The sequence below is a fragment of the Cardiocondyla obscurior genome, linkage group LG09, assembly GCF_019399895.1.
Source record: "Cardiocondyla obscurior isolate alpha-2009 linkage group LG09, Cobs3.1, whole genome shotgun sequence".
Lineage (NCBI taxonomy): Eukaryota > Metazoa > Arthropoda > Insecta > Hymenoptera > Formicidae > Cardiocondyla > Cardiocondyla obscurior.
In genome coordinates, this window is record NC_091872.1 from 5,159,533 (window position 1) to 5,180,243 (window position 20,711).

The 20,711-nt window shown below is 42.3% G+C and overlaps 1 protein-coding gene across 2 annotated transcripts; it reads left to right on the forward strand.

Annotated features, from left to right (window-relative positions):
- The first annotated feature begins 17 nt into the window (after positions 1-17).
- Positions 18-12,040, forward strand: Mrpl33 (mitochondrial ribosomal protein L33). 2 transcript variants are annotated; one of them, XM_070661502.1, is made up of 8 exons: positions 18-659; positions 870-973; positions 1,105-1,217; positions 1,929-2,017; positions 4,841-4,973; positions 5,059-5,340; positions 7,132-7,270; positions 7,352-12,040. In XM_070661502.1, exons 1-3 carry the CDS (start codon positions 619-621, stop codon positions 1,161-1,163), a joined length of 204 nt encoding a protein of 67 aa, XP_070517603.1. In that variant the 5' UTR covers positions 18-618; the 3' UTR covers positions 1,164-1,217; positions 1,929-2,017; positions 4,841-4,973; positions 5,059-5,340; positions 7,132-7,270; positions 7,352-12,040. The 2 variants fall into 2 exon arrangements, with proteins under 2 accessions (XP_070517603.1, XP_070517602.1); XM_070661501.1 differs by lacking the exons at positions 1,929-2,017; positions 4,841-4,973; positions 5,059-5,340; positions 7,132-7,270; positions 7,352-12,040 and adding an exon at positions 1,280-1,368 and having other exon boundaries at positions 21-659.
- Positions 12,041-20,711: the final 8,671 nt, after the last annotated feature.

Genomic DNA, 20,711 nt, shown 5'->3' on the forward strand with positions numbered 1-20,711 from the left:
AAATAAAATATCTAATTTTACGTCGGTTGATTCTCATCAGTACCTGAATACGTTAAAGAAAAAGTATATGCATAAGTATATAAAGTACAAAGAAAAATATTAAGAAATTTTATCGCAGAAAGAAAAAAAATAGTTTAATTATATTTATTATTGGGTTATTTATCATTAAATTTTCTTTAGTGGCGTATTAAATCAAACTTGCTGTCAATTGATACTATTCGAAATCACACAACCGACTGATTATGAATACCGACCGCGTAGTGATGGGAGTTAACTTACGTCATGTTAAACATATAGAGATCCATCAGTTATAAATTGAAAGGATCTGTATCGCAAAACACGGTTTTTTTTAAGTAAAAGGAACAATAAATCGCTACATTGTTTGCAATTGTCAAGTAATATTTATCGCATAGTGTAGTGATTCTGTATTATCAACAATTATATGTGGGTAGAGGACTCCTAAGCTATCCTAACCTCCACTAGCTACTTTATTCATCTTTCGACTCGACGTTAGGCGACTCATTTGCGATATATTAACTGTAATCTATCAACATTGATTTATAATATATCATACGTCGATTTGCGAATCACATTATTAAAGGACATCTGTGAAAGATCATGTTTTTGACAAATATACTGTTGAAAAAAGTAAAGAGCAAGTAAGTAAAGTCGTGTTTTTGAATAAAAATTTGAGGTTAAAAAATGTGTACACATGTAATCTATACAATTGGTGTAGTATAGACTGTAAAAAAATGAATTATTTTCATTTCTTAAGTAAGAAGAGTCTTAAAATGTCAATGATGAGAGTGCATAAATTGAAAATGGATATCTTTTTATCAGCTAAACTAACTGTTAATGTTTCATTACAGGCACATCTTGGTACTTGCAGAAAGTGTTGTATCTGGTCACAAATTGGTGCGCATCAGAGACAGATTGGCTGATAAAGTAGAATTTATATCTTTTGATCCTTATGGTGAGTGGTTAATATTTTTTTATTAACATAAAATTCTAATTTTGTAACAAATAAAAAATGTAGTATAACATAGTTAATATACTATGATTAATATTTAATGTATTGATTAATCTTAAGATTTCTTTTTACAGTTCAACATAAGTCATTGTACAAAGAAAGGAGAAAGTTGTGTAGCCTATATAATTCGTAAATATTACAATGTTCTTGACACTCTGCAAATTCTACATGTTTCATATATTTGAAGGTATATATTTAGCTCTTTTATTTTATTGTTACATGTACAATATAAATTTAATATTATTACAGGGGCTAGCAAAAGTAATAAGTAGAAAAGAGGTCAGAAATAGTTTCGTAATATACATGGCTGTAAATAAATAAAAAAATTATGTGAGAAAGGGTTGGTTATTAAACCCTATGTAAAATTATAGTAAATATACATATAGTATAACGCTTCCATTTTAGATTTTCTTTAAATTTGGAAAATGTGTTCGCTTTGATATTTTTTTTATGTCTTTCTCAATTCTTTTTTTTATTAATTTTAAAGTTTTTTTAAAAAATAAATATAAAATAAAATATATAAACATTTTTAATAAAAAAAAAAGAATTGAGTGACGATTTTCCTTCTCAGGAAAGTTAAAAGACATTAAAGCAAACACATTTTTTTAATTTGAAGAAAATCTGAAGTGGGGGCGTTATACTATACTATATATTTACCAAAATTATTGCAATGTTCCATATTCCTTTTTCATTTCTCAGTTATTAGTTATTAATTATAATTCAAAGCGTAACAAAGTATTATAAATGTAAATTATTTGACGATGCATTTAACATAATATCATAATCTTACAATTCTATGAAAAGAAAGGGGGGAAGAAAAGTTTTATCAGTTACACTTGCTATATCATTTTTGAAAATAATCAAATAAAACATGCAATGAGTAAATGTTCTGTTTAAGTTTCATGTCGGTCGAAAGGATAGAAGACGAAAGAGACGAATGGAGAATCGGCAAGAGACCAGCCAAGAGTCTCGACATCGAGATTGGGGGTAAATTTCCTTTGATCCTTAACAAGGAACACAAAGTTGTATTATTTCCACCTGGGTTTCAAACGGTTCAAAATCCGTCAGGCGTGAAACACGATCCGCTTTCTATTTCTCTCTTCCTCGCTCTTTCTCTTTCTCTCTCCTTCTCTTCTTCTCGCGCCCGCTTAGACTTTTCGTCCTTTTCTTGACGCTAAAGACTTTTCTCACTCCCTCTTGCTCCTTTCCTATCTTTTTTTTTTTTTCGTCTACAATTCTTTCTTGTTTTCTATCTCTCTCTTTTTTTTTTTTTTTTATATGTGAGCAATAACGTCAAGTAATTTTACTGGCCTATGTTACACGTTTAATTTCTCCTTAGACTAGTCTATTGTTCAGAGAAAAGGAGGGAAATCGCAGAAGGGGTTACATTTACATCCCGCTGAGAGAATTGTCTCTCTATCTTTCACGATTGTGCATGTGACAGTTTGTGAGATTCGAAATCTCTTTCTCGCTATCCATTTCCCTCTCTTTCTCTTTCCTTCTTTAAAGAAAAAAAAACTCCTCGACTTCCTCCTGAATATGTACGATCGCACAAAGCACACAAGCGTGTAATCGTAAATCGCCCACTTTATGAAATTTCGTATATTAATTGTATAACAATTTCTCGGTCAATATCAATTTTAAGTTGTTGCTTGCGACGTTTTCTTCTAAATTCTCGCTTTGCAAATGGAGTAAATAACAATAACAATTAAAAAAAAAAAAAGAAGGAACGTGCGATGTAGGAAAAATATCAGCGGAGAGTTTGTGAGGGAGTTTACAGGGAATAAAAAAAGAGAAAAAAAGAGAGAGAGAAATAAACAGATGCGAAAAGAGCCTAGTTTACCGGGAGCGTTTCAGTTGCCTCGCGTTCGAGGGTATTTTTTCGCATTCGCGCGAGTTATTCTCCGCGCTTGTTCACAGTGGGCGCGAGCCCGCCAAAGTGGCCCCGCTGCTAATTAACTGCGTTATTTTTTACAACTCTGCCGCGCATTTCCACCCATCGCTGCCCTCTTTCTCCTCCTTTTCCTCCCCCGTTCGAATCAGCCGTTCTTCTCCCTAGCGCTTCTCGCGACGCCGCTCGCTACGAAGTTAGATATTTTCCGCGAGTGCCTCGGCTTCCGTTTTATTTATTCCCCGCAGTTTTCGCCGTTATAAAAAAACGAAAACTATATATTCGCGAAAATCCACGATGGAAGCCGACAAAATTTACTCGAACAACGTTCACATCATTTATAAAAACATTTTTTTTTTTAAGGGCATATAGGCATTTTAAATTTGAATTTGATTCGTAAGATTATTTCGACGAATATTGCAAAGATGCGCGTTGAGGAGGAAAATGTAATCACTATTGGATCTAGCCGTAATTTCACGATATTTCTAATTGTGATTGAGTTTCCATTATAAATGTAATCAAGTCAGTCTTATTTGTTGTTACGAAATTTGTAAAATTACAGTTGGGTCTAGTAACAAGTGTACTTTTCTTCCAAGATCACGTACGCTAGCCGTCGTCACAGCATCACGAGCGCCATTCCTGACGGTGAGCTTACAAGTCTGAAAACTTCATATTGCCGTGCTGAATCCGTCAGATCGGTCGTGGTGGCATAAGGTGGAGAAATGGTGATGATATAGAGGTATCTCTCTGCGCAGACGGGGCAGACACGGCGGCGGGGGTGACGGGAGGATGAGGAGTTGGGGGTGGCGATGGTGGTGCTGGCGGAGCGGCACCCTTCTTTTCTCCGCCACGAAAAGGTACTTGAAATAAATTGAAAATGGCTGGTATCGCTCTGGCCCCCGGACAAGTGATACCTACATCATCTACACGCACACTAGCCGCCGCCCCCCCTCCCCTTCCTCCTCCGCCTCTCTCCCCGCGTTCTTTCATGAATTCGAAGCGCGAACGTTCGAGTCGGATCGGAATCTGGCCGAATCACTTCAATTAATTCAATCGAGAGCGGGCGGGGGAGGAACGAAGGAGAAATAAATGATGAATAAAGCGTGTTACGTTTCCCACAAGTTTGCGCGAAAAGATTGTCAATCGAGAAATAATTCGCGAGAGATTCGGGCGGTATAGTGTGCGTACGCATGTCAGGTGTCGTAGAAGTAATAGACAATTAATATAAAGCACATGCAGTGGTCTTGGAACTCAAGAGAAATTAGAAACGAAGTTGCTCCTTTTAAGAGGAAATAGCGGGTTAAATTTTATTTCTTTCCCCTGTTGAAAAGGAACGTCGCGACTCGCCGAGTCTTTGGTTGCAGATTCGAGGCTTGTGCGGTTTTCCGCGTGCGTGACCGCACGCGGAGACGCGTAAACGAGGGCGCGGTACACATATACGCCCGGGCATCACGCGCGCACGTAATCTCACACGTACGGCACACGCGTAACGGTAAGCCAAGGCACACACGAGCGCGACAAGGTGTATTGAATCGACGAGTATCATGCAGCTGACAGCTAGAGCTAATTGAATCTTGACTCTATCTATCTGTCGACCCGAGGCTGAGACTCGCCACCGCTACCAACGCCCGTCACGAATTGCATTTCCCGTTTCGCGGTACCGCTCGCTTTCGTTCCCCAAGAATTCTATCTTTCCCATACCTTGCGTTTCCTCCCTTCTTTCCCTTTTTCGCTTTCTTTCTTTTTTCTTTCTGTTTTTCTTTTTTTTTTATTTTTTTTCCCCTTTTTTTCCTTTCCTTGTTTCTTTCTTTTTTTTTTTCTTAGTTAATGGATTTAGATTACATACAATCATTTTTGTTAACGAGATGTAAATAATACGCTTGTAAGTTTCAATTAATAAAGTTAAGGGTGTCTTTCAGCATCACTCAGGAGACAATTCTGGTTTGCAATTCCGTTTAATGGAATCTATCGGCGAATTCGGGCCATCCTCTTATAGAGAGAGAGAGACCTAGTGTACGTGGATTACCACCCCCGGAAGGAAAAAAAAGTCAGGTATTCGTGAGCATTTAACTATGTGCCGTTCGGTTTATTGCCTTGTTAATGGCATCGTCTCATCAACATTGTAAATGCTTGACAGCTTGGAGAAAGAACTCTGATGCCGCGAAATCTCTTGCAACGGATTACAAAGCATGCGTGAACGAATACGTGGTTTCACCCGAAACGAACGTACCACCTTTGTGCAAACATTCGCATTTGTATTCGTCTCTGCGTGTGTGAATACGTTTGTTCGAGCACGCGCGCGCCAAAGAAACGAAAATGATGTGAATAAAAATGAGCAAGAGGGAAAGAGTGACGGGAGGACGAAGAAAAAGAGGACGTAAGACCGGTGAGGAAAGAGAGAAGAAGAAAAAACCCGGAGGTGTGTATATGTATGTGTGTGTGTGTGAGAGAGAGAAAAAGAGAGGGAGAGAGCGAGAGGATTCGAAGGAGGGAGAGGAAATCCAATATAACTGCACACACGTTTATAGGGTCGATAGGAATATATTGGAGCGGATATTGAAATACTTGTTGGTAGTTTGAGTTGAAGGCGAGAGATGCCTTTCTCGATGCCATCTTGATTGCGCAATCGAGGCACCGATGCGGCCCCCGCTACAGAATTTGACGATAAAGATCGCACTCGGATTATGGGAGACCACGAGGAGGCCGTTTCCTCCTCCTCTATAAACGATAATGGCGACCGTTGGTTGAACTACCTGTTTCACGAGCTCGTTCTGGAGGTCTCCTTCGAAACGCCGTTACACAATGCCATAATTCTTGCACTCGTTATGAGATAATAACGCGCGGTGTAATTTTAATTTTCGAAAAGCTTAAACGATAAACCTTTCACCATAACTTGCGAGACTTGTGTAACTATTTTGACCTCGTTCTTAAAACCTTGTACACGCGGGTAATTTTTTACTAAGAGTTAATCTGGTGTCATAGAAACCGTATGAACTATCTTGGGATTATAAATTTAAATATTGTGGCATAGTAATTTAATCTCATTACTCCTTGATGGCTTACGACTATTAGACGTCATAGTAATTCTTAATATTAAATTTTCACTCTGTGCATTCTTGACATTGTTTTGGAGAAGTTATGCTTTTGTTTAAACTTGTTAATTACGTACATATAAAGCGACAGAGAAAGAGAAGGCATGTAAAGAGATTGACAGTGCGATCGCGAGCACAATGATCTCGCAGATAAACATTCATGAGTGCGCCGATTATTCGGTGCATCGAGATCGAACGAGTGCACGACAAGATATGAAATAATTTAGTGAAGCGCGATACGGTTCCAGGCCCACCTGGGCACACATTAAAAACCGAGGGCTAACGAAACCCTCTCTTTTCACTCGCTCTTTGTTATTCAACAATCGGCACGCACACATGGCATATTAATATAATATACCGAATTGAGAGAGACGATTACGCATTGCGGTGCATCATCGTCAAAGAGTTTTCCATCCGCGAGTTTAATTGGCCTGGCCGGTGCGGCTTCAAAGCGAAGAAGCGATATCAACGCGACTGGTTTCGTGTGAAAAGAATTCCGTTCTACGCGTATCTTTCGCGATTAATCTTTCCGTCCGTTTGGCCGATGGAGCTCGACAGGCGCTAAACACGTTATTTATACGAAAAGAATGCACTTACATCGGGCCAAATAAATATTTCTAATTAGACGTCAAATTCTTTTAGCAACACTCTAACGCTTCTTTAACTTTCACTTCTTTTTTCAAACTAATTAATTATTAAAATTCTTTACATAAAGAAAAAAAAATTAAAATTAGATTATTTCTTGTTTTTTATCTCCGTTTAATTTTTAGAATTAAAGAGAAAGTGAAAAAAGAAAGAGAACAATGTGATACTATTTGATTGTCATCCCACGATCTTTGATCAAATAATAACGTGGGGACTAGATCGGAACACAAAGTTTGCGGACAAAGCGCAAGAGCATAGCCAAAATATAATGGCATTTGTATAAAACATCACGTACCTGTCTTTTACGAACATGGGCACGATTATAGACTCTTTTATCGATTGAATCCATTCGCCAGCTTTAATAGATATCTCTCTTTTTCTCGCTCCTATAGAAAAATACGGATCGCGCAAAGCCACACTTGAGGCTAAAGTCGCTTTTGTATGCACGTTTAATTCGATCCTGTTTCTTTCAGGTTTACCTTCGCCCATAAGAAGTTGTTCTTCCGTCATTGTACAACGGTTCGATTTCCTGCGAAAGATCCGTTCGTGCTATCTCAGATTTACAAATGTCGCATTTTATTCTAACACCAGAAAAATTAATAAAGAAAAAAGGTAAATGTAAAAATATATTATAATATATTTTAATATATTATTAAAGTAATAACTATAGGAAATTTTGAATCTTTCAAGTAGCAAGCAGAAATAATTTCGCCGCCAGAAGGCCGATCCCGTAATTCGCAAGGAAACGGATTACAGTTTTGCCGAAGAACCGCAAAATTCGAGTCCTCAAAGATGAGAGCCCAGACCGGAAGAATCAATGCACAAGGAAGGAAAAAACGGAGGATGCTCGTAGGCATCACAAGGTAAGACGAAGTATTACTCGGTGAGGAAGCGGCGTATTAACGTTACCCATCACGAGATTGCGTTCGCCGAGTATGCAAGACTGACATGCTGGGCGTCTTTTGTGCCTTTTATGCCCGTTTCTCCGTATCCTTTCTCTGTCAATCAGAGAAGATCACAATGGCAGACGCGACACATTGTGTAATTCAGAATGAATGAGAGGCCTTCCGGATAATTATTACGCGACCGCGGCCAGTCCTTGCGGTGTGTCTCGTACACACGTGGAGATTTTACCCACGCACACGAGCGAGCCCGCGGAAGGGAGAGGGCTGCGGTACCCGTGCTCGACAATGGGGGGTCAGCGTCGCCGTGTGTGCCACCGCATTCGGAAACCGCGCGATATCTCGTTACACCGTAATCGGGGTATAATCGATCGCCAAGTTTGTAGCGCAAGGCAAATTGATGGGCGTGGTGAGAACTCCACGACCGGCTGGAAACTCGAGAGCCTGAAAGACAACGGTAGTCGCAGCCGCGGAACAACGACCGCCTCGAGGAAATCCGAGAGTTTTTTTTTTTTCCTTGTTCTTCTTCTCTCCTCTGTCCCCCTCGACGAACCCCCCTCCCTCCCTTCGTTTCTCCTCTTCTCTCTTCGTTCCTCGTGACGGAGGTACGCACTTTCTGCGCTTGAGATCGAAGCTGCGTTTGTCTTCAATCGGTTACCACATTCGCTCGCTTCTTATCGCTGGTTTCGTTAACCGGAAGTCTACCGTACACGTTCGCGTCAGGTGTAACGAGGGAATGCTTAGGAATGTACGGCACACTGAAGCCTATAGTCGTATAAAAAATTTTTATTTTAGATGGATTAAGTAGATTAAGTAGCCTGACGCTTAGTGAGTGTGTGTGTGTGTACATATGAGGGTGACAGATTATTCTAATAAATGGAGTTGTACTGTTTCCTATCGAGCGCGGTTTTTTCTTCTCTCCTCTCTCATTTTTTTCCCTTTCTCACGTACACACATACGCACACGACACACGTATACTCTTTCACTCTCTCTCCTGATCGGTCGGTCGGTCGCTCGCTTTTCCTCGTTGTCCTCCTATCGCACGTATTCCTCTCTCTCCACCGTATCTCTTTCCTTCTCGCAACAAGAGCGGTCCTCGATCATCCTCCATCTCTCGTCAATGCGTCCCGGGGACTTCCGCGATTTCTGAATAGAAATCTCCATTGCGGCTGACAATGCCGCGGTACGTGGACAATTGCATAGTCTAATGGATCCGCCTCACATCACCGTAACTTATACGTACGTGTCGTTCGTGAAAAGTGAATATCGACAACGTCCATTCTACGTGTCTTCCTACGGTCCGCGGCTAAAACGAGAGATCGACGTCCTCTATTTTACGTGTCTTCCCGTACGTGTCATCAGGCTCCACCGCGCCTCTCCCTTTCTTCTTCCTCCTTGCTTCGCGTAATTCGCGTGACGTTTAACATCCCCTTTATACCGTGTGTACACCTGCCAAAGAAAAACTGACGTGAGGGCGCCGGCGAGAAGTCGGAAACTACCACTGACGGCTGGATTGCTCAGATAAAAAGATTTGCTTCTCTCATAAAACGTGCGAGACGCGATCTTTTATTTTTTTATACCGGCGTGATGTATGTAGATATGTAAATTTTTTTTTTTTTTTTTTTTTTTTTATTAAATACTTTTTTAATCAATCTTTCAGAAACGAATAATGTACAATCTCTCTTCGTTTCACTGATGGATAGTGCAAAAAAAAATATAGTTGGACTCAACATAATTTTATAATATTTTTATTACTAAATGCGATTGAGTTAATTGTACATATGTATAATCGAGTCAATTATGTTTATCGTTAGACGTGTCAGAAAATAATTACGTCGGTTTAAACGTGTTCGATTAAGTCAAAACTCTAGTATCAGAATACTATCGAAACGGTTCAAATTAATGTAGAGACCATCGCATGTGGTTACGCAAAGCAAGGATTCAAAAGGCGCTACTTGTTACCATTGTCCGTTCAACCGCGAAGACAGTCATAAAAGGGCCATTCCGCGCCTCATTCATCTCGTTTGTTGTGCCAGGATAAATCGGAAGTTTCTCACGTTTTGCGTCTTGGCATATTTTTCTTTTACGACCTGCGTTTAGTGCGTTTCCTTGTGTCGCGCTCGAAAAAGTCGCGAGAATATATAGCGAAGATAAAAGGCGCGTAGGGAGGAGGGGGAGTGGAAAGACAGGGTTAGAGAGGTCTTAACCTTTTGGTGGTTGAAGATAGAAAGGAGAAGAAGCCCACGAGAGAAGAGATGGTCCAGGCAGTTACGGCATTACATACCTAACAGGAAGAGAGACAAAGCGAACAAAACACTGTCGGGGCGTCGCTCCGCAAACAGAACCCTTGGTGAGGAGAAGAGATGAAAAGATGGGAGAGGAGGGCGACGAAAGGAGAGCGAAAGAGAGAGAACGAGAACTAAAACTTGGAACAAAAGTCCTCACTTTTGTTCCCTCGAAAGTTTTTCAAATTATGGTCGTAATGGCGAGGAGGGGCCGGGAGAGAGGATGGCAGAGCGCGAGGAGGACCTTCTGTGATTTATACCTCGCGAAGGTTTCGGAATTATTAAACTTTCCGGTACCGAAGAAAGAGGCGAGGTGGAGACGGTGCGGCGCGCAAGCTCCAAGGACGGAAAGAGCTTGTACTGTAATTAAGCCATTTTCTAATGAAGATTGATCGGCCAATTAGCCCCGGCCGCCCACTACGTGTTTATTCCTTTATTTAATGCCGTCACGCAGGGTACATCTCTCTCGGTCTCAGAGATTTTCTTACCTCCGAAAATGCACATTTTGCGATACAGGCCACTCTCAAACGTTCTCCGATCACCAAGTTCAATCTTTCTCTCCTTCATCTACCTTCCGATATAAAATTAGGTATTTAAAAATAAGTTTTTTGTAGAATGAATAATGTTTTATAGCGAATTATCGTAGTAATTGAAATAACGATCTTTCACATTTTAAACTGTTCCATAATTATCATAAATATTTCCGCGTTATTACGTCTCTCTTAAAAACCGATTCGTTCTGACGAAAGTACATTAGAGGTAGTCTTCAGAAACGATTCAACTATAGTATTACCTTATTGCTATAAGACTCGCGGCAGATAGACGAGTTACCTTTATTACCTTACCTCAGGTATCTCGCTTGCTACGGTCATCGCAGTACTTCACCGCGCAACATTCAAATTGTCCATTAACAAGCAATTAAACCGCTGGTAACGAGGCACAATTCAGCGGGCCGAGTTTATTCCTGGAAGAGATTAAAAGCTGCCACTTGTGAGTTGGCGAAACCACCCTTCTGCCTCGCGCCGTCCTCCTCATTTCTTCCCGCCGTCTCCTTCTCGCTATCGTCTCCCCCGGTCCATCCCATTCGAGCTTCGAGCGGCCACAATAGAGAGTGGGAAGCCTCTTTCTGTGGATCGCACAATGGATATAGTATATCAAACAAATTCGACCCCGCGGAATTATTGGCCGAGCTAATCCCACGTAACCGGCCACGGGGACGATACTTTTCCCATCGACGGCAGCACGTGACTCTCTGCGACTGCTGAAGGGGTTGGAGGGCGAAAATTCAACCGTGAAACGCTTTAAGGACGAGTCGCCGTCCACCCCTAGCCGCAATTAATAATATAACGTCTCGACATCCGCCAGATCGTTCGTGAATTCGATTTTTTTTTTTTTTTTATCGAGCGGTTCCAATCGAACGATCGAGTCATAAATCTTGCATAAGCCAATCCAGCTGATCGTTGGAAAAAAAATTTACGGTTTTCATACTGACTTTTCATAAAATATTAATATTTGTAATACCGAAGCGTCGAGTTCTCGCAACTTCTTTTTAATTTTATTTTTTTTATTTTTTTAATTTCTTTTTATTTCTTTTTTTTTATTTTATTTTAGAGCGTAGACGATTGATACGAACGAGTTTGTGCGTATCAAAGTGCGCATAAGTAGAAATATTAAAATATTTTGCGTCCACCGCGCGCGAAATCGGCGATGGAAATGCGATTACGATTGATTTATTTCGCGACTCGAAATGCGGTTACGGGCGCAATAAAGATTCTGATGGCAAGTCCGTATGCGACACGTCCTTCATTCTGACAGGATCGAAAGCCGTAAAAATCCTTGTCGGACGAAAGGGTAGCCAGATCTAGGTACGCATGCGTTTGACAGAGGAGATATATTTCGATCATGGATTTTGGATAGCCGGCAAGGATTAGGGGTACACCCCATTCGCGTGTTTGTTGGAAACAATGGGCGACTCGGCTGATTGGCCGTTGCCGGCCATGTACAAGGTATAACCTCCACATAATAGAGTATATATATGTACATAACGTTCGAATAATGACATTCTATTATAGTTTAAGCCTATTCGAAATTTTGCCATTTATCCATGGCCCAGTAAGTTAAAAAAAAAAAAAGATCTTCGCTTATTTTAGTGACAGCGTTCGAGCGACGTTTAAGCCTCGTGACATTAGCCCATCCGTTCTATACCACCTCGTCTTATTTTCTCTTTTCATCCTTCATATACATTTCACAAACAAATTACACGCACGCGTGATTTTCCGGCAGACAGTAGATCTCGCGAATAAGGAGCAGCTGGAAAGTAGTGGGCGTAGCTGGCGATAATTTGCATGGAAATTTTTATCGGCTCGGCCGAAGAGGCAATATCCGGCAGACGCATTTAAGATTTCGCCGGTGATAATAACAGCCGCAGAAACGGCGCTTCGTAATGCCCGCGATGCTTGGCGAACACCGGTGACGCGGGTACCACGTACACGTACACGTGCGCGCACACACAGCCGGTTACATATCTTTTACGTAGCTTCTACGTTTAATGCACCCCGGGGTGGTGCAACGTGACAGCATTGCCCACCCATATCGTGCTTGCGCGTCGCCTCGAAGAGGCAAAAAAATGGCACTTCGCGCTCCCTCGCCGCTAGATTATATAGATTCTTTCTTTCGCCATCCCATTCTTTATCGTCATTTTATGATAATGTTATTATATCACGCGGCTCCCGTGCTGTACGCTTTTTCTTCCACGCGAAACGAATGTGCATCGACTTCGATGCGAGAACTCGTACGAGTCGGACCATCTTAGAATTGTCAATTCAAATGCTACGGCGGACCCTGGCTAGCACAAATCGGTCAAATGTTAATAGTAATTTAATTTTGTAATTCCAAAACCCTACGACCACTGAGACATCGCGTGATTTTTAGCTAGTACAAAATCTCCGCGGGGAAAAAGCGCGAGGTAAGGGATCGAGGAATCGGCGATTGTATCTTCAACGGAGCGGAGTCGCTCTTGAACTAAGGATCGATGGATCCTTACCGCGAGAATCCAAAGGCTCGATGTACGACTTGGCGATATAATACCAACGAAACGCGGCTGCTCGATCGACTGGAAAACCGTGGCGGAATGCACCGAGTGCCGTCTTACTTAGGGCGATCTACTAGAAGAAGGCCTACCCGATAAGTGCTCCGCCACTCGTGCACGGATGGCGAGCATGCAGGCACCATATTACTGTGTGACCGAGTATCCAGCTCCCGATTGGCTTTCGAGGAATTCCCGCTGAGTTTCTTTCTCCGCCCGCCATAAAAGAGTATTTAAGAGACTTTTGCGGAAATAAAAAAAAAAAAGAAAAAAAGAGGTTGAAGGGAGAAATGAGGGGAGATAGAAACAGGCACGCGTGTGTCCGTGAGTACGCCCCGTGGCGGGCACCCCGCCGATACATCTCGTTTTCGACGAGGTCGCTCGAAAACAATCGGGCACAATGGCTCCTCGAACGTTCTTACTTATTATACTTATATATATATATGTATGTACGGCCCGGCGCGTAAAACGCGACCGGATAAACGGTTTTAGAGTGCGGTTCCAAACTGGAGACGTGCGAGAGCGCGTGTACATTTTGCGCGGTCTCAAAGGGAGCACGTAAAAGAACGCACGCGAGCGCATTTTTATATAGGTAAAAAGCGCTCTTGAGGGGCAGTATTGTTTTCGCTTTTTCTTTATAAACGATCAATGAGTAGCGACGCGCTGCAAAATGGATATATTAAAAAGGTATATCTTGTGTTATCTTATTTAAGTTTTATTGAGAAAGAAAGGCCGCTTGTTTTTTTTTCTTTTTTTAGATTTTATCTCAGAAATGTGATCACTCGAATAATTCACGAACATGTGTGCAAATTGATTTTTTAACGTTCCTGGTAAAAAGTTATTTAAACGTTAAACGGTTGACGTTTAGTTTATTAAATCAGATGTGTTGGAGTCGTTTCTGTCGGCGCTTTTCGCACGTTTGAAGATTTTAATTGTCAATTAACAACACTATCGCGCACGTGCAACGTACGCGGCGCAATATTTCCGTCTCAAGGATTCCGAGATAGGAGACGTGCGTGCTACCGACGTCGTGAAAACCACCGGCGTGTACATAGAAACTTACACGACGTGTACACACGCATTTCTAATGCCTCTTATGCGGGTCTCATTGTGCAACGATCTCTCTTGTTATCCGCTAGAATCGTTACGAACGGAGATTCACCCGCGGCTACCCTCAACCACGTGAATGCGTCTACCTGCCGCCGCCCCACGCCATAAAAAAAGCCCCCCGTTTCTTCATTTTCGATCACACATCGAGGAAGAGAATTAAAAATAAAGAAAAGAGCGGAGAAACTAACGAAAATCAACGGGTACCAGTTTGCACGATAAAAAAAAAAAATAATTAAATAAAAATAAAAATTAATAAATCGCGCGGAAGCAAAATGATGGCGATCTCTCGCGGCCGGCATCGAGTGATCGCCCGGCCGGTTTCGAAAGTATAACGAAACGGCCAGCTGGAAAAAGTAGGGAACTTTTATATCACTCTGCCGTGACATTGGCTCTGAAATGAACGGTGGAAAATAATGTACGAAATAACGCGGGCGGGCTCGCTTGTATAATGTACGTGTGTTCGCCGGGCATGGCACACGAGTGACGATCCCGCGATCCGGCTGCCGATCGCGGGAATCGCGCTAGCCCGTTGTAATGGATGAGTCGCAGCGCGAGTATAATCGATGTATATCGCCGAAGTACTTATGGCAGCGCGTTTATGGCATACGCTCGCCAGGCGCACACACCAGCCAAGCCTGGCAGCAGCCGGACATGAAATCCAGTCAAGCACCCTCGATCCACGTCACGTCTGCCACTGATTAACATTAACTTCGTCGAAAAAATTGTACCAAATGGCAGCCGCGCAAATTCGGGGCTGGCTGGCTGGCTGGCTGGCTGGCTGGCCGGATGTCAACGTCGTTCGTTTTTTGTTATTTCGTCGAGACGATCAAGAGCATAACCCAGTTTTCGATTTTGCATCGTCGCGCGACAAATATGATCGTCATTACGATATAAAAGCGCATATCGATGGCGAAGCTTTATATTTTCTATCAAAATTTTATCTGGGGTTAATAAAACGTTTGTGTGTATTTTACAAGACTTAAGAGTAACGCGCTGTTCTTTTTATCTTCCTTTTTTTTATGTATTTAGCGAAAGAACTTTTATTCGTCGCCAAGTATCGCAGATTTCGGTTCGAAATATATAAATGTACGGCTGAATCACGAAGTAATATTCAAAATCGTTAAGCAGGGAGAAAACAGCTCGATTCGGGCGTGACGCTTTTAACATATGACCGTTCAAACGCGATCCAATGAATGATAATTATAAAATGTACGAAGAGCGCGTGATGAAGAGTGTTAAAAATCGCAATCATTATCAGAGATACATTGGTCACCCGTGCGCCACTGTCACCCTCGAAATATCGAAGGTTACCCCTCGAAAGCACGTAGGGGTGCAGTTAATTCTAAAGCGATTAGGCGCACGCGACGGGGCAAAGGTGTCGACCTGCAATTGACAACGACTCCGAGGGTCACGAAGCCTTCGAAAGAAGAGCTCGCGAGAGGGGCGCGGTGGTAACGAAAGGGAGGAAGAGAGAGGTAAGGGGTGAAAAATTAAATTAAATTGCGCGATCTGTGAATCGGCATACTTCGTCGCACGGTCGGAGCATAATGTCTTGAGTTAACACAACCCGGAGAAAAAAATGTTTTTTTTTCTTTTTTTATATATATATCTTTTAAACAGAATCAAGCGTATATATAAAATTAAATCATTCGGATGAGAAAGAATTATAAAAGAAGAATCTGCTTCGATTAAAAATAAAAAAAAAAAAAATGCAAAAGTATATTTTGACATATGCAGAATAATTTATTAGATACACATTGCCAAGAGTTTCGCTAAAGGGTTGAAAAATATTCGATTTGATAAGTGGTATGTGGAACGGGACGTGACCGTTTCTATAGCACGGATCAAACCTTAAGGAGGCGGCTGCGGATTATTCAAGCCACCAACGCTGCCACCCTCGATTATAGAAGACAATTTTAATATCGTCGAATAATAGAAACCACGGGGTGGAGGAAGGGCGAGTGGCAAGGGTACGTCCTGAAAACTCGGATGATATAAGGTCACGGTGGAGCCCGATAAAGGAGGAGTTTCAGGATTATCTCGGTCCTGTGGGCTGGCTACGTGGCGAGCATGTGAAACGGTATTCAATATCCTTGCTATCGAGGACGCGCGCTGTCACCGCGAAACTATTTCTCGCGCGACTTTCAGACGGTACACTTCGATAAAACGGAACAATGCAGTTGACAGATACGAGGGTGAACTTATTACGAGATAATCTTTCGTACATATAATATTCACTTATTTATTTTTATATTCTCTAGACATTACAGAGCGGCATCATTTACTTCTATTTCTCCTACGTTAAAGGATATTAATTTACACTTGATAAATTTCAACAACCCAACTACGTATGCACGTTCACGACTGATTACGTAAAGAACAAATGATCGAGTCGACGAGATTCCAAAGTATCTCGTGCGTTATGTACTCGCGAAAGGTCTCCGCGGTCCTCATAAACGGCTTTTGAAGCCTACCGACGAAAATGTTCGATGGACGTTGCTTAAAAAGAATAAGGTCAACATCACGTATAATATATATGCATAGCGATCTCCGAGGACTGTTGCAAGTACTGACGGATGAAAGAGGCGTGGGAGGCATAGAAAGAAGCTGATGGAGTGGACGCTCCTTGTTATTGTAGCTATAATGGATGGGCAAACATAGTGACACACACGATGGGGTCCGCGCGAGCAGCCGGCGCAGGTAAAACCCGCGGGTACGGGCTCACACGTTCGCATGTACCTGCACCGAGTCCGATTACTCGGCAAATATTGCGCATTATTTCGTCTCGGTGTTTTGTCAAAGATTACTCAACTCACCGCGACGTGAAAAATAATCTCTGCCATCGGCCGCGGTTATCGCTCAGCTCGCGAATACGTACAAATACGTAATTAATCTTTCGCCCGCCGAGCCAGACTCGCGCAACGTTTTTTTTTCTTTTTTTTTCTTTTTTTTTTCGAGCAAATATTTATCTCGTAAACTCCAAGCAATGTTTTAGTCTAACAAGCACAATTGTTTATACAATTATTCTCTATATCTCATGCGTACGCAAGGGAAAAGAGAAAGAAGAAGGAAAGAAAGGAGACAAAGGGGGGAGGGAAGGGAGAAAGAAGTTAGGAGACAGGGAATACTATGGAAGCTACAACTGAATTTTCGCTGTGAAGTTGAGATTCTTCGTCAAACTCGTGAATGACTTGGGCTTCTGGCGACTTGGTGCCAACAATTACAGGGTACGCGCAAGCGTTGTATTCCGCCTACAATGCGAAACGTATTTCAATGAGCGGGTGCCGATGGAATCCGTTTGGAATGGGGCGAGAGGAGGTGGAGAACGGGCCGGTTGCTTGGGGGAGGATCGAGGTAGCGATGTTCGCGGTGGAGCCGTCGACGCCACGCCGGGTATGACGGCAGGGCGAGACGATCATTGAAATGGAAATGCCATTGACGCAAAGTGAAAGTAATTAACGGAATATGTCCGAGCTACAGAGTGAATTCGATGTCTGATGCCATTGTCGCCGCGGACCGAGACACACGTATACACCCGAGGGAAATTTTACGGTAAGAATTACCGTGGCGTCACAGTAGTTGTGGACCATCGTGAAATTATAAGTTTAAATCTTATAGCTAGTCATAAGATTTAAACTTATAATTCCAGCATGGTCCACGACTATTGCGATATTATATAGCGAAACAGTTAAACCTATCGAAACAAAAATAAAATGTGAAGAAAAAAAGAAAGGTAGAAAAAAAAAAAATTAGGTGAAAGTCCGTCAAAGGAAGACGTAACGATATGCGGAAATATAATTAGGCTACGCATAATATTTGTTATAAAAAATAAATAAAATAATTTATCAGAGGTAGACACGGGCAATAAAGGAAAGGGGAGCGGATAGTGTACGGTAAACGGAAAGGATCACTCGAGGATCGTCGGGGAACGGTTGCCAGCCGTGAAGAGAAAGAGAGAGAGAGAAAGAGAGAGGGGATGAATTTTCCTAGATTTAATTAATATTTCATTTGCATGCTATTTCTCGCCTTGTGCAGCTTCGTGTCGCGGCAAGGCGTGATCCTCGTTATCGCGCCATCGCCACGGCACGGAGAACCAACACTCGGACGGGGCTCGAAGAGGGTACAGTCGTTGCATCTTCTCTATCTCGTACGTGCGTCACACCGACGTGCACCTGAAACGGAATACACACGCACGCGAGGCACACCGACACGCAGAAACGAACGTTTATAACTGCGCGGAGAATGCGGGGCGGCGCGAGCTCGCGAAACAGCATGGTGCTCTCTGTATTTCAATTTAGCACGTCTATTGTTAGATACTAATATTATTCAGTTCGGAATTGTTTCGCGACGTCCCTCGGAGGAAGGAAAGGAGTCTTGATTTGTACTGGCGCGACCCCCAGAGCTCGCAGACTCTATTACTCCGTTCTCTCTCCGTTCTCCCGACTGATTCTGTTATACGTCGAACAAGATAATCAACTTAAAAAGAAAAAAAAAAAAAAAAAATGAGACGAACAGATATTCCCGCTTTCTGGATATCGTCACGATGAAAACGGAGTATTTAAAAATAACAGGGATAGATTATCGCAAAGCGAGTTCTTTGGTCTACGTTAGAAGAGGATTACGTTAAGCATCGAGATACTTTATCAGAGTTATCAGGTAGCCACACGGAGAAGATTTCGTGATAAGAATTATTATAGTGCCGCAGTACCCGCGGACAGATTAAATTCTAGCGGGATAATTTAATCTTACGATTTCAAGATAGTTTACAAGTACTGCGACACCATGGTAACTCTTGGTACAAAATTTTCTCCGTGCATACATTAAAATGCAGTTAAAAGACATCCGATCCCCGTGTTATCTTTCGTTCTTGTTAAGTCTCACGTATACATGTACGTGTATACACGTGTACACATAAATCGGTGGTACCACCGAGACCGATCGTTCCTCGGGGGCGAGCAAACACGGCGTCATATTTGCCGAAGTTCGGCAACACTTTATTCTCTCTTCCGCGCGCGCGACCGAAGAGATGGCCTAAAAGATCTCTCTTCGATTGGCTTCCATGCGCTTGTGCGTATGTATATTTAAGCAGGCCGCGGTGTAGCCACAAAACATGCGTGTGGATACGCGTGTGCACCCACATAGGGTAGAGGAACTTGTCTCGGTTCCCATACAGAGAACAAGACGGAGAGAAATAGCGAACGAGAGAGCAAATATTGATGGAAGTCGAAAAAATGTTAAAAGCCATCTGACTCGTTATTCGAATAGCCATATTCATCGGGCAATAAAAAAAACGGGGGAGGGGAAAGAGGGACGAGAAAGAAGAAGTAGTCATGTTAAAGTAAATTTTCTCACATTGTGTAATATCGTCGTGCCGTTTCTCAACGAATCGTACTATTTGCGGTAAAACTAAAAATGAACGCTACCGCGATCCGATTTAAGTTAAAGAATGCATGGTTTTATCTCGCTTTTTACACGCAGTCTTATTTTTACGTTAATTTTGTACGTAAATTCTATTACACGTTAATTATGATAGATTAAATTCAGTAAAACTAGAAGTAGATTCTTTATCGGTATTTAAAGAGTTTGGTTGCCTAAGATGATTTAAAATTAATAATCAAGGACGGATTTTCAGTGACTAAACTGTGACACACGGTGCATAATTCGATTAATAATCTCTGTAACTCGATATTCCACGCTGTAGAGAATCCGAAATTACTTTACTCCTATCATCGAACGCTCCCCTTTTCACAACAATCGAATCGGTTTCCAGCTCCGTCAACCCCTTTCCCCGCTCGGTGGCTTAAAATTCCTCGGTGCAGACGCGAGGTACGAGACGCGAGGAAGAAGGGGGATTGTTGCACTCTCTGACTGCGGATTAAACTCGATCGTGGCAGAGGTGATGACGAATGGGGGGCGAGAAGGGAAACAGGGCGCTATTATACTCCATTATGGATGGTAACCAGTAGCCAAAGGAAGAAACTCAGCGGGGAGTCGATATATTGCCACCCTGGAAAACCAGGCGGCCATACCTCGTAAATAATAACCGGAGCATTATAATGCCCGTGTGCGCCGCGCACAAATTGCCGGGTATATAACGTCGGGCGCGTGTTCAGGCATCGACCTACCGGATATGTGCCTTGTAGAGGCCAGCCGATTATCGGTATTCCATCGATACCGTGTACCTAAGTCTGTCGGAACACCACACCGCCGCGACGTAATTGTCCAAGTATAAATCTATCGCGCAGAAAATTCCGTAAGAACGTAAGACGCAACAACTTAAGAACGTAAAGAGTGCGATCGCTCGCGGATAAAAAGCACACGCGATTATTTCGAAACGTAAGCACGCCGTACGATTAAGGCTTTTGTGGAGAAAATGCGCGAGTGTGAGAAAAATTGTGATAATCTTCTGATTCGGTATCCGCGCAAATTGAGCAGCAGAATTGTCCATTCACATTGACAGAGATCGATTTATTGAAAATGAGCGGCGATTGAAGATCGATCGACCATGAAGCGATTTTGGGAACGGCGGTCGTGTATCCCATTTCTTCACTTGCAAACTCGGCGCTCGTCATCCGATACCTTTTCCCTTGATTTGTCGAAGGATGCAGTAAAATTTTCATTCAGCTGGAAAACCGGTTTCCGTGGAATCACTTGTCGCTCTTTATACAACG

What these genes read in the sequence shown, in the direction of transcription:
- Mrpl33 (XM_070661502.1), top strand. Translation starts at nt 619, where the DNA reads ATGTTTTTGACAAATATACTGTTGAAAAAAGTAAAGAGCAA. An exon ending in TTGAAAAAAGTAAAGAGCAA is followed by an intron (nt 660 to 869) that starts GTAAGTAAAGTC and finishes GTTTCATTACAG; the next exon opens with GCACATCTTGGTACTTGCAG. An exon ending in TATATCTTTTGATCCTTATG is followed by an intron (nt 974 to 1,104) that starts GTGAGTGGTTAA and finishes TTCTTTTTACAG; the next exon opens with TTCAACATAAGTCATTGTAC.